General features: G+C 37.2%; 1 protein-coding gene across 7 annotated transcripts in view; it reads right to left on the reverse strand.

Moving 5' to 3' along the window:
* Window positions 1-17,682, reverse strand: part of LOC107309017 (ATP-dependent translocase ABCB1-like) — an 83,027-nt gene that overhangs the window by 12,531 nt on the left and 52,814 nt on the right. For 6 of the 7 annotated variants that reach the window (XM_015853408.2, XM_015853404.2, XM_015853405.1 and 3 more), the window contains 13 exons: window positions 15,295-15,486; window positions 14,492-14,663; window positions 13,451-13,575; window positions 12,045-12,216; window positions 10,631-10,744; window positions 9,876-9,986; window positions 8,280-8,405; window positions 7,887-8,090; window positions 7,329-7,499; window positions 4,725-4,886; window positions 3,825-3,983; window positions 2,870-3,016; window positions 1,100-1,204 (listed from right to left, as the gene is read on the reverse strand). The exons of the other annotated variant lie outside the window; for it this stretch is intronic. In XM_015853408.2, coding sequence (XP_015708894.1) covers window positions 1,100-1,204; window positions 2,870-3,016; window positions 3,825-3,983; window positions 4,725-4,886; window positions 7,329-7,499; window positions 7,887-8,090; window positions 8,280-8,405; window positions 9,876-9,986; window positions 10,631-10,744; window positions 12,045-12,216; window positions 13,451-13,575; window positions 14,492-14,663; window positions 15,295-15,486 — 1,960 coding nt within the window. The remainder of the gene's footprint in view (window positions 1-1,099; window positions 1,205-2,869; window positions 3,017-3,824; window positions 3,984-4,724; window positions 4,887-7,328; window positions 7,500-7,886; window positions 8,091-8,279; window positions 8,406-9,875; window positions 9,987-10,630; window positions 10,745-12,044; window positions 12,217-13,450; window positions 13,576-14,491; window positions 14,664-15,294; window positions 15,487-17,682) is intronic. 7 annotated transcript variants of the gene reach the window in all.

Below are 17,682 nucleotides of genomic sequence, written 5' to 3' on the forward strand. Positions count from 1 at the left end.
ACTGGTTATCTTCGAGGGGAGAGCTCTGAGCCTGCAGAGACACTCACTGACCACAGCATAACTGAGTGTGCAATGAGCTGTGCTGGCAAACCTGTCCATCCTGGGCCAGGGCCATGCAGGATCAGACCATACTGGGGTGAGATGGGGGAGATGGGAAAAAACCATAACAGCTACTCCATCTTTTTTTTAAATTATTTTTTCCAGTGCACCAGAGATGTAGTTTGGTTCTGCTTGAAGGGAGGAGAAGTGCCTCAAGGGCATTGGGGTAGAAAGTGGAAAGATGGTGTTCAGACTTGTATAGATCTTTAAGCAAGATTGACAAAGTAGTTGAGCAACAACTAAAGGGATTTGTGCATGTAAATTGAGATATCCATCAATTCACATGACAGATGACTTGATTTATCTATGAACATGGCAGTTTTCCCACAACACATGTAGTTCCAAGCACTGGTAAGCACACATACCCATGGAAAAATGGTGTGCAAGTGTGAACTTAGAGTTTGTTTCAGAAAATACAGTCAATAGGATTTGATTCTGTACAATGGAAGGATGCACTTCTAAAAAGGCAATATGAAGTATTATTTAACTTTCACAGTACAGAGCTGTAAATAATCTTACACTAAGCATATGGTGTGGTTTTTCTCAGAGACTTCTGGTGCAGGTTTTCTCAGAAATGCATGGGGCTGAGTGCAGCTCATGTAGCTACACACGGGGCACAATCAGCGCAGATGCTTACAGCACTGCTGCACAGAGCTTGGGGCAGGCGATGAAGCAAACATTTACTCAAGACAGAAATGCTGCCCTACACCTGCTGCCAAATTGCTACCTGTACTACCAGTACTTTCTATACTATCTGTTTTCCTCCAAAAGCTATGCCAGAGGTAGGCCTCACAGCCAAAATTTCTTTTGCTGGGGAGATAGAGATCAGGCTATACCACAGAATACATTTAAAACCTCTTACAAACTTTTGAACACCTGGTAGTCAACGTTCATCACCATTTTTTCTCATGTACTTCTTGGTGCCAAGACATGAAAAGCTTAACACAGTTGTGATACAACACATGAAATACCATGAATAATTATGGTATATAAAACTTACCTGAAGAAAAAATGTGACAAAAGAAATTAGTCCAAAACCTAAAAAGAGCAATGCGTACGTGCTATTTGTCTCTCTGATAGCAGCCTTTCCTTCTTCCACAAACATCTATAAGAGAAAATGTTGAAAATTGAATTGTATTTATTAAGTTCACAGGCAATAGTTTCTCTTGTTGTTTTCACATGCATACTGTATTCTTACATATACTTAAAGGAAAAATAAGTCGTTTATTAATGAGCTTTTTTCCTTTGAAGATCACAGATCTGAAGTGATTATATGTGTTCTTGTATTTTTGACAAGACAAATCAGTAACACAACAGTGAAAAAAACCCACGTCCATAAATTATTATTGGAACTTACACCTGCAAAAAGCTGAGGCATGTCTTAAGACATTAAAAGAGCATTTCTGTTGTCAGTGGCTGGAGATTACTACATATTAATGACTAATTAGTAAGAGAGAGGAATGGTTTTTACAAAACCATTGTTTTTTTTTCTATATGGATAAAGAGATTTCTATTGTTTATTTTATATTTGATAAAAGGATTTTTAAAAATAGAAATACAGCATGCATTGTATGGACAGTTTTCTTGATCAGAGAAATAGTTTTCCATTTACAGCTTCCATGTGCTTATTTATCTCACCAGTGAGAAAATGAATGTTAATGGCATAGTATGCTCAAACTATCCTTACACCTTTATATATGGTAAAATATTCAGTTTGTGATGCAAGATCATAAAGTTTTGGTTTTATCATGTTTGCAGAGTGATAAAGATAATATCCTCAGGTTTGGATAAAACAAATTATGTTTTATAAAATTTGAGATCTCCAAGTTCTCCAGTTCTTTTATATAGCTCAGATGTTTCCTGTGTTTTCATTCTTTTTCTTACTTTGCAGTGAAACTGTTAAAAATATAAGAAAAGAAGACTGAGCCTCATCTGAAAACAGTCAAAACTTAAAAATGGTCATCCATCAAATGTGAGTGGCATATATAAAACTGCACATAAAACACATATGCTCGTGGTCTTTCACTCATTTTCTCTGTCCTGCACTGCTAAATCAATAATAATAACCTGCACTGTATCAACAACAATATGTTTACAACCAAATTATGTGTTTGAACAGAAAATGCTCAAAAATTCCTACTAGTGCAAATAAACTGCCCTGTGTTTATCAATATAATTTCATTTTCTAACAGCATTTTAGGTTTACAGAAATCTTCTCTATCATAGAAATTCTCCATCCTGTTGCTTTTGCATTGCTTTTATTCACACTGTACCTCCTAAATGCTGAGGGACATGGTTTAGTGGGAGCTATTGGTAATAGGTAAACAGTTGGACTGGATGATCTTTAAGGTCTTTTCCAACCTTGGTGATTCTATGATTCTATGAAATGCTCTGGTGGGCTCAGGTTGGCATTAGGATCACCTTCCATGCCTGCACTGCTCATTTAATGGGACCAATGAGAGCGCCTTCTTTGAAGGTAAGGAGGATGAAGCAGCTTCAGAGAGATCACAGGAGAACCTCTCCTCACCTCAGTGTTGGTGAGCTGATCTGCTCAGAGACAACAGAGATATCTCATTCTTCTGTGAGACTCTGAGCAGAATTCAGCATTCTCCACAGCATGGACCTACACCCACTCCTCACTTTTGCAGGCAAATTGGAAAAACGTAGCATTTGATTTGATTGTGCTAAACCAATTCCAGGCTTATAAAAACAATAAACAACAATGAAAGATACAGCGGATAAAGTTCTTACTTCTTCATTTTATACTTACCCCTATAACATCTGAAATCATGACTGAAAATATGGGCTGTAAGGCCCCATTGATAACCGCACATAAAGTTCCAACAACAAAGTAAGGCCATTCAGTTTTATTCAATTTCATAATTTTAAAAAATGAAGATGGAGGTATGTTTTTATCCTAGAATAAAAAGATTCCATCAGAACAAACGTAATGCATCAGTGGAGAGAAATGAGGGTTATGTGCAATACTTCTGATCTGTTCTCTATCTCATATACTATGTAGAGTAAATCCAAACAATTTGATCTTTAAAAGTTAATTAACTGCAGCAATTCTGTTACTCAGTAACCAATACAATGACATAAAAGTAGAAAAAGGTCAATGAATGAATGTGTTTTCTCAAAGGCTTAGTCACAAACTCCACCTACCCTTTGTGAGACTGCCCTGAAAAAGAAATTGGGAACTTAGACCACTTTTTCCATTTGATGCTACTGAATGCTGTATAAATTGCTCCTTGCTGCTGAAAATAATGTCTTGTAGTTTCATTTGCCAAAATGATAACTGTATCTTCATTGTCAATAACTTATTTGCTAATGCATATCACATTTTAAACAAAAATAATAAGTATTCTCTATTTTTTTTATGATCGATTACCTGTTTCTGGTTACCTGTTCTACAACTAAATAAACTAACTTGTCCCTTAAGCTATTCCCACACTAAAGTATATTTGTTTCATAATACTGTTCTATTAAACTGTTTAAGTATCCCAATAGAATAGATTTTAGTTTCAAGGGAAATGTGCGTTTCCATAGAACCCTTCTTGTGGAGAAGAAGCCTTCTGTCATTTGATCAGTCCTTAGCCAGATAGGTAGGTTGTGGTTTTTAAAAGATCTTGTTAAAAGTCACTCCCTGTTGTATGGAATCATGTTTCTTTCTTGTCCCATTAGTTACAGAAAAGATATGCAGGTAAGAATACACAGACACTCACAAGCTGATCAGCTTTAACATCAAGCTCATCATTCTGTATTCTGAACCTTTTTATGCTTTTCCGAGTGGACTGTCTTTTCTGTCCAGTCAGTACTGGTGCATTCAGCACCTCTTCTGAGACACCTTCTTCTTCCTGCAACTGATCTTCAGTTTCTGATGTCTGAAATGAAACACAGTAAGATGCTAAAAATCATTTATGGCCATTTTATCCTGTACATTCAAATGAAGATCAGTTCTAAATAAAAACAACAACAGTTTTCTGTTAGGTAAATGGAAGATTGGTAGGAACTGTGCAATTTTACAAAACCACAAGCAAATACTGAAGTTTCATTAAGTCCTCCCTGTACTCAGTGGAAAAAACGTCATTGTGGTAACACTTTAAAGAAGAAAAAAGAATTAGTCAGATTTTTTTTCTCATTTGTCATCATGTTAAACTGTTCTGGCAACACATAGCTGAGGCAATCCCAGGTATTTATATAGACTGGGAGACATCATTGTGGCCTTGGAATACTTGAACAGAGCGTATAAACAGGGGGGGAACAACTGTTTACATGGGCTGATAGTGATAGGAAAAAGGGGAATGGTTTTAAGCTGGTTTATTAGCTCCAGAACTTTGTTTTCATTACCACATTCTTCATTTTATCTTTCTCACATCCTTTGATTTTAATGTCATAACTTTTAAAAACTTTTAATAATTACTGTAATTCAGAGCTTTGAATTAAACTTGCACATTTTACCTTTACTTCTTTTTCTTCTTATGAAGATCAGTACTCCTCAGAAAAAGCTTTTTCCCTAGGGTTTTTCTACTGAGAAAACAATGCAATGTTGGAGGTACTTTTGGGAGCAGTTCAGCAGCACACAACAGAATGAAAGCTATGGAAAGAAATAATGAAAAAGCTACCTGCATATTAACAAGTTTGTAGTAAACTCCTTTCTGTTCCATCAGTTCATCGTGAGTCCCTTGTTCTGTGATGACACCATTTTCAAATGCAGCTATAACATCTGCATTTCGAACTGTTGACAAGCGATGAGCGATAACAAGGATCGTGCGGCCCTTCCTGATCTGCAGACATGATAATGATGACTCCACATTAGAACTGTCGGGTACATTTAATATTTCCTCACTTCATATCAAGGTTAAACAAAATATTTTAACCAAAAAGAACTTGCCATGGAAATGGTGATCTAATAAAGATCAGAATTTTCAATTAAGAAATATTAAATTCCAGACTACTTTTCAGTTCTGAGGAAATCTAAAGCAAAAACATAACAAATAAAATGCTGCAAAATTTATTTAGTATAAAAACATATTTAATATACATTAAAGTACTCTGGTTTTGCCTGCTGGACTATTACTTTCTAATCTTCTGAACATTAATATCAAATGTTTTTGTTTGTTTTTTGTTTTTTGTTTTTTTAATTGCTCATTCAATATTCTTCTAGATTAGGAAGAAAACCACTTAGGATGTTAATAACAATTATATTTCACAGCATTTTACAAGTATTACAAATTTGTCACTTGCAAAGTAATTTTAATTGCTCTTGGAATAGGTTGCCCAGAGAGGTGGGGGATGCCCCATCCCTGGAGACAATCAAGGTCAGGCTAGACAGGGCTTTGGGCAACATGATTTACCTGTAGGTGTCCCTGCTTATTGCAGGGGAGTTAGACCAGATGACCATTAAAGGTCCCTTTCAACACAAACAATTCTGTGATTCAGTAAACCGCATGTTCGCTTAGTTGGAAATACTAATCTAACATTGCACTTCAAATCATACTTCTATTACCATGTGACTTTTACAACTTCTTGATCATTAATTAATAATAAAATAAATCCCATAAATATCTAGTTAGACATGACAAAGATAGTTTTCCAGCACATTCTGACAGTGCGCTCTGAAATAAACTGGTATTAATATCAAATAACACAGTGAGTTAATCCAATCTTTATATAATTCAGTGAAAACTGTTATGGGTGGAGTATTCATAGCAGAATTTCAACCTAAATCTGACAACTTAATATTGTTGCATGAACTAAGAACTGGAAACCACACCAATTTAAACCATTCTATAACAAATGGTATGCTTTTTCTTGGTAGTCTGAAAGCTTTGTTTTACTAAGACAATCTTAAAAGGGTAAAATCACATCAAAATGTAGAAGAAAATCAAGCTATTGACTTTAATCATTAAAAGCAGAATGCTTCATCCATGTAAATGGTAAACAGATGCAGCAGAGACTTGGTAAAGACTGTAGGGAAAAGTGGTCTATTCTACATCTGATGTAAACCTTTTATAGAGGTATGTGTTCAGCAGAGAGAAAGTAGGTAACAGGAGGACAAGTACATACTGGGAACACAACAGATTGGCTTCCTCTTGCTTAACATTAGCAATTTCAGAGCTAGTCTAGTCTGAGCAAGCTTTTCCGGTGTGTTCTGCCAGACACATCAACAGGGAGCGTCATCTCATCATATGACATTTTAAAGATAGGTTGGAGAGGTTAGAGGCTATGCAACTTGTTTAAACTAGCTGTGTAAGTTTTACATTGCAGCAATCAGTTGGTATCCCATCAAATGTGTCTTAATCAGCAGTTCTCTGCCCTACTGTCTCTGGGATTCACTTTTATAGAGCATGGTTTGCGGGGAAGATCCCTGAGCATGCCAGATAGCATAGCTTTAAAGAGAAGAGAGAATTATCAGAAACTAGGGCAGGTAGACAGAGCCTCTGTCTCTGCAGCTGGTGGCAGTTTGGTGTTCAAATAGAAATTATGAGACTAAAATATTTTTATAGATGAGAACTTGGATTCTGCTGTCTGATTCTCCCAGACATGACCGTGTAGAGCGGGTAAAGCAAGGTACTTCTATAGAGGCAAAAGCGCATATGGAGGTGAAATGATTTCTGAAGAAACTGTCCACAAATAAACTGCGGTCAGTATTGGAACTTTTTATGCAGTGTTGATAATTTGTGTTTGCCCAGAGGATGATAAGAAGAGATACAGAATGAGAGAGAGAAGCGGAGTTTTAAAAAAACTAACGTGATTGAAATGTGACTGACTCAGCCTGAGGAAAAGGTGGAACCACTTTGTGAAAAGTTCACATGATGGGGTTTAGTGCGGACAATAAATAAAGGATTGGCTATTTTTTTCAGACCTCTAGGTATTTTAAAAGGTATGTCTAGACATAAAAGGTATGCCGTCAACATATAGCTACCACTCTTGTAAACCCAACCAAGCAGGTTTTGAAATACTTTGCTACTAATAACATAGCCGATATGGATTCCGGCTTGGGAACAGTAGTCTGCATTGAGCATTTCCAAAGACTGAAGCTTGTGTGAGAAAGCCAGCTGAAGTTCAGTCTGGCTCTTAATATCATTAACTTAATTCAATGGGCACTCATAAAGTGCTTCCAAATTTTTGAAAAAAGCAGAGAATATTTGCAAGTTCAGGTTTATTTTAAGCTTTTTAGGGATCACAATTTCTTGCAGCTCTTTAAATAAATGAGCAATACTGACCTTGTCCAGTGCTGCCTGCACAACGGATTCACTCTCAGTGTCCAAAGCTGACGTTGCCTCATCAAGCAGAAGAATTTTAGGATTGCGAACCAGAGCTCGGGCAATTGCTATTCGCTGCTTCTGCCCTCCACTCAGCTGTGCCCCTCTTTCTCCAACCACAGTTTCAAACTTCTGCAAGACAACATTTCCACCACCACACTCAGTGACACGGCTCTTTCACCAAAGAAGAGCAGTGTACAGACAAGGCAGATCTATGTTAGCAGCCCCAGCAAGCATCTTCTCCTTCCTCAAAGTACTGCATGTTAAGCATCCAATTAAATATACCTGCCTGTTTGTGTCCCTACAACTCTTACAGTTTCCTAAATGCTCATCCAGCCATCATTTAATAAGTTAAAAACAAGATTATTCTCAAAAGTTGTGAGGAAGCTCTGCACAGCTCTGCATATTCACAGCTTCAGGAAGAGGTTCCTCTGTTCAGGGGATGCCCTTCTGAGAAACTCATTGCTAACTGAGTAGGTTGAAGAGCCATTATTCAAGCAGGACGGCTGGCTTGCTTACCTTGGGGAGCTTCATGATGAAATCATAAGCATTAGCCTCCTTGGTAGCTTTTTCAATTTCTTCCATGGTAGCATCATCCCGACCATAGCGAATATTCTCTGCAATTGTGGTAGCAAACAGCACTGGCTCCTGGTTCACCACACCGATAATCTCCCGCAGGTATCTTACATTCAGGCTCTTAAGATCCTGCCCATCGATGGTAATCTAAAGCAGGGGAAGCAGACAAGCACCATTTACTAAGTGCTTTTGTCCAGAACTCCCTCTCCAGCCCAACCCCTGACTTTTTTTAGGGGAGACTTGTCTGTGTCATTTGAACAATGGCAATGAGACCAGAAGCTGACTTCCAACAACTGAGACACACAGAGCAGTCTGCTCACTTGAAAGGGGTCTTACCGTGCCCTCCTTGGGGTCATAAAACCTTTGGATGAGCTGAACAGTTGTACTTTTCCCACAGCCGCTGCCACCAACCAGAGCTACTGTCTGGCCACAATTAACTTTGAGATTCAAGCCCTTCAGTATCTGTGCACATAGGAAAGGTTGCCAAAAGCAAAACAACATGTAAAAACATCAGCGTAAACTTGCAGAAACTTTAAAGACTCCAGTGAAACATCCTTCACATTTACAGAACTGAGCAGGGACATCCTTGTATTCCTCATTTTGAATCAGGCTCTATTCCACTGATACATTATTAAACATATTTATTTTTTTTCTCTCACTGTGGCACAATATTGTTGCTCTATCAGTGTCTACTATACTGATCAAACCTTTATATGTCTGCAGTCATAACGCTTGCTGTAATGTGGTGCTTGCCTAAGTTTGAACAGGCTCACTCAACATTTAAAAATGACAGCGGCCTCCACCAGTAGAATTCTTCACTTTCCCATTATCCAGATATTAGAACTAGCATTGGAGATGTTGAATTGTTTTGTACAAGATCTGTGAAGTAGATAATGCCTTGGAGTTAGAATGCTAATCATCAAAAAATTCTGGGATATTTTACAGGAGAGCTCTAGCAAGGAAAGGGAGAAACTGCATGTGAAACTGTGGAAGGAGGGACTTTGTAGTTTTGCTGCACTGTGAAGATATTGTTCATTCTGATTCTAACTTCAAAATGCAACATTTCACATGGATTATAAAAGTGAAGATTTACTTTCCATGCAGATGTACTTTCTCCTCCCTCCACTACTCAGCCTCGGGGAGGTGGTGACAACAATCACAAAGAAAAGAACTTTTCCACTTACACTGCTGATGGCCCATAGGAGCTATTCCGTGTAGCTTTCTCTAAAAACTTGATAGGTAGAGAAAGATTTGTAAACTTCTATGCAGTGAGACAAAGGAGAAATTTTCTTGGATGTTTCTTTTCCAGTTGTCAGTGAAAAATAAGGACTTGCTTTTGCATATTTGCATAAAACTTATTTCATTAGGAGTAACCCAGAAGGAAGCCAATGTGAGGAAGCTTTAAACTTAAAAGGGAGCACTGATATTCCATTTAACACACTTGCCAAGTTTCTTATTTCAGATGAATAAGGCAAAGCAAGCGCTCTTCTATTTCAGTAATGCTATAATTGCTGAAAAGCTCCAATTTTTATCAAGAATATTTTGAATTTTAAGATTTCGGTGACATGAAAATGAGCGAGTGTGAATGGAGAGAACCTCCTTCAAACCCTCAACATATCTGAGATCTCAATCTTTGTTTTAAAAGTTTTTCATGGAAATAAACTCATTGTAGGGTAAGGCATTCAAAGTGAAGCTTGCTCTGGGAGTAAGATAAAAGTTAAGAGCTTGGTCCAAAACCTGAAGATGCAAGTGGAAACACCTCACCAATTTCAGCTTTCAGACAAATGCTGTCCTCCACTGAAGTGAGAAGCATAAAATCTCTTCATGGTATTTACTTATATATAAGCAAGCAAGATAAAAAGTGGATGTAAATTTTTTCATACTAGAGAGAATTATCTTAAAGGAAATCTGTATAAGTTCCATGCATAATACCTTAATATCTGGCCTAGCAGGATAACTGAAGTAAACATTTTGGAATTCCAGATTCCCCTTAATATGGTCTGGTTTATAGCCAGCATTGGATGAACTGTCAATTTGAGGCTCCTGAGCAGATAACACAGCAAGAAAAGAAAAAAATAGAAAGAAAAACACACATTAGATTTCTAACAGCATTGTAGTATGATGCAAGGCACTCTGAAGTTAATGCTACCATACACCAAGGCATACACAGAAAGCCTCACTCCAAAGCAGCAGACTGAAAATAGCGTCTTAATCGACTCATGAAGTTACCAGTCCAGGCCACTGGTGAATCTGCCAGTGGCTCGGCAAATTACTTGTAAAATTGCACTGCTGTTAGTGTGGTTTGATAGTACTAAAATGTCTGCAGTCCTTGCCAGCCACTCCACTATGGACCAGAAGTCCTGTAACTACTGTAATTCAAAGTAATTATTTTCAGTCATGGTGCTCATCACCGTTATCTCAGGTAGTTACTTGAGTTGGCATGAATATAATTACTATTTCTTCATTGAGTTTCTGAACTACCAAGAAAAACAATCTCACCTTGCTCATTCACAAGCACACACGCCTGTATTTAGACACTTGACACACATACACAACTCTGTTAGGTAGAATTTTTAAATGCTATGACATTGTATGCACAGTTCTTTGGGCTTCCTAATTTTTTATTCTGAAGTGAAGTCTGATGTTCATTTTCAAATGGAAATGACACCCATGGCAAAGATACTTACATTGTCTATAATATTAAATATTGCATAAGCGGCTCCTCTTGCATTGGCAAATGCTTCCATACTCGGTGCAGCCTGTCCAACACTAAAAGCTCCAACTAATATAGAAAAAAAGACCTAAAACCAAAAAAGGACATAGAAAAAATCGATTAATACACTATGCATCCGGAATTCATCATTTAAACAAAAGGTAAACATTTATAGAAAAAAAAATGTTTAAGGTAAGTCTGAAATTTTCCTCTATCACAGCTGGTCCATAGGCAAAAAATCCCAAGTTTCTGATGGCTGGGATTCTTCCTCAGAGCAACAGTTAAAAGTATCCAGTGCCACCTGAACAAAAACAAGCTACCAACTACTTTTTGATAGAACAAATAAATGTCTGTGTTCATGTAATATAAAAGCAAGGGTAATCCAACCCAACAGGTAAAGATGTACTAATCCGCCCTATTGTGCTACAAGCAAGAAGAGGAGAACATTAATCCGTTCTATTGCGCTACAAGAAGAGGAGAACATACTTAAAGAATCTGTAGAATTCTATCTGTGACACTAAAATTGTTTGCCACACAGACTAATTTCTGATGTAATTTTTCAACCTCAAGTTTGACTTTTCTGTGTTGGTTTTTTGTTTGTTTGTTTTTTGTTTTCTGTACACATACAACTATACCACTCACTTCAGATGTTGGCAATAAAAGCTTATTTACAGTTTATCTTAATCAGATTTAAGTAATAAGCCAAGCTTGCATTACAGTGTAAGTTGCTATTGACCCAAAGGATGTTACAGTACAGACTCTTCCAAGGACCAGTAACAACCTCTGCTCTTTAGCTGCTTGTATGACAGCAAAACCATCTACCAGCTGGTTTCTGCAGGGCATTAGTGCTCCTCAAAGTGCTCCTCAAAGCACCTGGTACCTGACTATGATGGAGCTGCTGAAATAGCACAGACGTAAACTTGTTAGCAAACAGGCTGTGATGGAGATTAAAACTTCTGCCATATTGTCATATTCCAAAATAGTTCCACTCTGATATCAGTTATTGTTGATCCAGGCTGGCCTTTAACGAATCCCCCCTGTGGCACAAGTGGTAGAAGTGCCGCTCTGCTACACAGAGGCTTGAATCCCGGGGGTTGGACTCGATGATCTCTAAGGTCCCTTCCAACCCGCACGAGACTATGATACTATGATACTATGATAAGTCACTTTGTGGTGTGACTTGAGTGATTTTTATGTTGCTATCAACTTAGAGAAATATATCCATTGCATGTAGAGCTGTATGTTTATCTACTTTGTTAGCAGGGCTGAGAAACAGAAAAATGCAGTTTGGATAGTTAACATCAACCAGACTCAAAATTTAAACACTTTTACACAGAATCAGTTCAGTACTTTTCATAAATATTGCCCAGCTACTGGCAAATACTTACTGTAAACACTCTTCCAATTGTATAGTCATCAGAGAGTATCAAAATGGTTCCATACCAGAAGGCCAGTGCATAGGATCCATATATCAAAAAGAAAGAAACACCCATGGAAATATTGGCTGAAATCGCTTTCTGGATACCCATTTGTTTGGCATCTTCTAAATTTTTTTGATATCTGAAAGGTAAAGCAGGAAAATGCAGAACATGCAGGGAATTACTCTTCTTTCTTTCACTGTGTATACTCATAGAATCCCCAAAGCATACATCAAAGCTAAACAAAGTATTTTATTAAACAACTATCAAATCCTGAGAAAGATCGCATTATGAATAGAGGAAAACATACTGACTGCCCTTCATGCTATGGCAGATTAAGCTGACCAGTTAAAGCTGGACCAAGTCCTGGATGAGTGGAAATGGCTGTGGTTAGATGCTAAATAGCTGTAAACTTGCGATTTTGCAGTTATACAAATGCCAGTGAACATTTTTGATTTAACAAGGAAAATAGTTACGTAAGCACTGAAGTATGTAATAAAGAAAAGAGAGCTGGTGATATGGAGAAAATGGGATAATTTTCTGACAGTATCTATTTGGAGATTGTATGTAAAGGAGATTATTGGGATGGTGCTTGGATTTTTAAATGGACAGAGGGAATAATTCAGTCACATGTGTAACTGTGAAAGACTAACATAAATACGGACTAAAGAATCAAATGTTAGCAGTAGCTGCGTGACCCATGTGCTCTTGGAGGTGATAGCTGGCAAATCCATTCTAGAAATAATTACTGAAAAAATTAAAGGGGTTCTAATTTTTTATTTAGTTCAAGCTTATTCACTTCTTTTTTCATTTTGTTCTAATTAGTATAATTAGATGATGAGCAGCACTGGATAACAGAGAAAAGATGCTGAGGTGATCTGGAAAACAGACACCCAAAGGGCTTCCTTTTGCTTCCTGATCAGGGAGCAGTGACAGCTGGAAGCAAGCAAGCCAAAGTGTATGTTTTCAGTGGATTACACAAATGTTACTGAACTTTGCATTTGAAAAACTTCTGCCAACTTTGGTAGTCATGATGGTTATCTTTAGATAAAAGATCAAAAAGAAGGCAAGCATGATGTTCCATGGTACCATATAAATAAATACACCTACATGTCTTTGGTTTGTGCCCTTGGTTTGTGACCTTTGCATTACACTTGCCTTTTCATCTCACGTCTGTCCTTTTTTGCTTACAACTCTCACTATAAGTATACAAAGCCTGAAATAGCATATACTTCTAGGGAAAGGGAGTCTATCTCTGCATTATCTTATGAGGTGCTTATAAAATGATAAAAAAAAGAAGAGAAAAAAATGTCAGCAGCAAAGACAAAACCTCTTTAGATAAGACATCCAAATAAAAAATGAGAACCTTTTCTCACCTTTCAGTTTCTTTTCTCTGTCCTCCAAATGCTACCACAGTTCGAACTGCTGCTAGAACTTCCTCTGCCACAGCTCCTGCTTTTGCATACGCAGTTAGCTCTTTGTTGGTGAATGTGGAAATTATCTGTGTAGAAGGAAAAAATAATTCAACTTCCCTGTTTGAAGAAAAACAGAATTTGCTCAAACTTTGTTCTGAGGGCCATGAATACTTTATCTTTTTTTGTACTGAATTTCCTTTCTACATTATTATATTTATAAAGACTTATAAAAGATTGCACATTTTAAACAGAGTGACAGTTTTCATGGAAGCCCTAAGGGCAAGGCTGCTCAGCGTCACAGCAATTCAATAGCCAGATACCACTTAACACTCTGACGTCTCTTTCAAAGTTCTAGCCAAAAGCAAAAACAAAAGCAGACGTCCATTTCTCTCTCAGAGTGGTTTTTATTTACTTCTTGTGTACTATTTTCACTAAATTATTGGAAGCTGAACAGACAGCAAAGATATGCCTGGAGCAGGGTTCACAGTGTACTGGCTGCTGGGCTGTGTCTGCCTGTGCCCATATGCTGACCCCAAAACCAATGTCCTCCTCACCTTAGCGTCAGAGCCCATGGACAGCCGTTATCACAGAAACCTAATTTACTGCAGTTCCATGCCAGAATTTACCTGAAATGACCTCAGTTGTGCAATATTACCTCATTTGTGTATTTATTTAACTGTCATTACTTTGTTATTTTGGATCAGTTGTCAAGAAAATCCAGTGAAGAAGGTGAAGGTACAGATTATTTACCCTCTCATATAAGAATACATTATGTTTATATAAATTTTACAGCAACAAATGAGTGACCATGGCAGATGAACTCCACTTCCTCAGCTATAGCATTCCATGAGCCCATATCTACAGCTTTCTGCATGTAGATAAGGTCACAGTTCTCTAGGAGCCAGTTTACATTTTTACTTATAAATTTACTTATAAATTCCAAGCAGGGCTGTAGGAATTTCAGCCTTGCTGTCTTTCATAAAATCCCCACTTTTTGCCTACCTTTGCCCAGAGAGCTGAGGAGAATCCCAGAACGGGGCTGAGTGCCAGGATCACGAGTGTTAATTTCCAGCCTTTTGTAAAACCAACTATAAATCCAGTGAAAAAAGTAGCCACTGCCTGAAAGAACATTGCTATTTTTTCCCCTATTCCTTCATTAATCTTGGAGATATCACTGAAAAAACAAATGATATTCAAACAAATAAGGAAGTGTGGACACCAGGTAAATGAATTCTCCAGATACAGCACACTCTGACAGTATTTCTTCATGTTTCTATCACGTGCAGTTCAACATAGCTCCAAGTCTGCAGCCACAGAGAGCATGGAGCGGTATTCTCCAACATCTCTGTTTCTCAGGATACAACTAAACAAGCCCAGGATCTATATATATGACAGTATGACTTACAGAAGTGTTTCATAAGATAAAATAACATCATTTTGAAGTAGATATTACAACTGATTTGCAGTAGTTAGATACTTGGGAATTAATTGATATTTAATTAGTTTACTGGAGACAGGTGACAGGACGAGGCGAAATGGCCTCAAGTTGCGCCAAGGTAAGTTTAGGTTGGACGTTAGAAGACACTTATTTACAGAAAGAGTAGTTAAACATAGGCTCCCCAGGGAGGTGGCTGAGTCACAGTCCCTGGATGTATTTAAAAGCCGTTTGGATGTGGTGCTCGGAGATATGATTTAGCAGAGGGTTGTTAGAGTTAGGGTACTATGGTTAGGCTGCAGTTGGACTTGATGATCTTTGAGTTCTTTTCCAAACTGAGTAATTCTATGATTCTATGATTAATACTTACTCTACAATTCTTGTGTTCAGTTCGCACACATCATTTACATCGAACCATCCAATCTCCTGTCTCATTACAGCATGAAAAAATTCTTGTCTGATTCTTTTAATTTGCCTGCCAGCAGCCAGTGTCCAAAATGAAACCTGAATATAGGCAGCAAAAAGAACACCAGCTCCTATTCCAGAATAATAATATGCGTATCTGAAAGAAAGCAAAAAGGAGATTTACAGCTGAATTAATTCTCCTTCAAACAGGGCTCCTAGAGATAGCTTATAATTCAATTCTCTATGCGAGTGCTCAAAACAAAATTGAAGACCATTACAAATATCTGCCATTTTTCTTTCTTCACTATAACGAATATTTTTAAAGTTCTTTCAGAATCAAATTTCAGCCTTTGTATTCTGCTTCCTATTATATAAACTTCACAAATCACAACCAAGTTTTTAATGTAAAAATTAGTGTCTCAAAGTCCACAAAGACACAGATATATCTATATAAAAACAAAACAACCAAAAATGCTTAAGTGACGTAAAATGTGAACTGTTTGTGTGAGCAAAACAAAATAAGGCTGCACACCTACAAAAAATTTAAAAAGAGGAAACAATTTCTATGCTTCTGTGTTACAAACAACTGCCAAAGATGTTTTAATCATTATTGCAATTAAACAAAATATATTAAACTGAAAAAACATCACTGCATTAATGAGTGGCTTAAAAATAAATGAGTGCTGAACATTGCTCTGAATTCTTGCCATAATAGAGAAGCTACAAAAAACAGCAAACCTGGGAGAAAAGAAGTTTGTCTGAACATGCAATTAATGCCAAAACACAAGGAAATGGATTCTGGTTCAGAACCCCTGTGATCTATGGTTATCTTATAATATCTTTGGAAAAATTAATTGGAAAATACGTTGTGAACTACTTGTTCAATGACAACTGCAGATTATGTTATGCCACCTTTTCTACACGACAAACAAATATGCACAATATTTAGATTCCAGTTCCAGAATGTAGTAGTATAATTTTGGGATCAAAAATTCCTAGTTCTTACCCCGTGTTGCTGACATTTGTGCAACCAGAGTAGAATTTGCCATCTGTCATTCATTATATATTGCCTGCCATGACTTATTTTGCAAAACAAACACCATTCTCTGAGGTCAACCAAGTTTCTTCTCCCGCTTCGTAAAGAATCATGAATGAAATTTAAGAGCTTTTTTAAAAAAAAGTAGTATGAGTGGAGTTTTAAAAAGAAAAAAGAAAGGACAACTGAAGTGAGAACTGGAGAAAAACCTGCAAAGTGCAAAGAATGAAAATAAAGAGATGAGGCACAGGGGGAAGAGAGAAAGCAATGACTCCATCCAACCATAAGCCTCAGAACTGCCCAGGTGATGAAAGCATATACTCTTACAGCCTGACTTTGAAAATTAATGGTGCTTACTACCTTAGAAGACTGTGAAAAACACTATTAGAGTAACATGAAATATCTTCACAAGAAGACAGTTTAATCTCACATTGAGATCTCAGTCCCTATTTCAAATTTATCCACTCAAAAAACGTGAAGAATACACAATCATTGTAAGTGCTTGGCCCAATTTTATATTTCAGTGTTATGAGCTCTGCATATTTATTGGGAACTATGTTAAAATATTTATTATATCTATTTCAAACGTATTCTCTCTTATCTTCACTGTCATTCTTCATTCTTTCTCCTCATAGAAGGAAAGGGTACAAAAAGATACTTGGTATACCCTCTCAAGAGGCATTCCTTGTTTGATTGATGACCTTAATGTGGACAGACCCCTGTGTGTGTGGTGGTAGCAAAGATTAAATGAAGACTAAAAAAAAATAATAATTTAATGGAAAATCCATTGTGCATGACTTCCTAATCATCTCATTCAGTTTTTATTTCTGGTAGAAAAACAAGGTACTTAAGAGAGGTCCCAGAATTTCATTTCTTATCATTACAAAAACAAACTCCCAATTCATTTATTGTGTGATGCACAATATTGTGTATATTCCTACAGTGCAGTAGGAACATGAAGTCCAAGTCATTGCCTGAGCTTTTGATGTTGAGGGGGAAAGAAAGGGAGCAGGTTCTTTGAGTTACAAAGAATTTGTTTTTTCTTTCTTTCATACAACTGGTTCTGAACCCCATTAGTTAATGAAGTTAATGAAGTTATGTAAAAGCAGTATCCACAGGTTTCATGGATGAGGGACCTGCAAGAAGGAGCACACATTGAGAGAGGTCAGGAGAACTGGCAATGGAGAACAAGCAATCTGGACGCGTGAGAAAAAGAAGAATAAGCCTCTCTCTAATCTTAAAAACTGTAGGTTTGCAGGAGACATCTGGCACAGATTTAGATTAGTGGGAAACTACAGTATCCTCCTGACTCATAGA

The sequence above is a fragment of the Coturnix japonica genome, chromosome 2 (assembly GCF_001577835.2).
Source record: "Coturnix japonica isolate 7356 chromosome 2, Coturnix japonica 2.1, whole genome shotgun sequence".
Taxonomy (NCBI): Eukaryota; Metazoa; Chordata; class Aves; order Galliformes; family Phasianidae; genus Coturnix; species Coturnix japonica.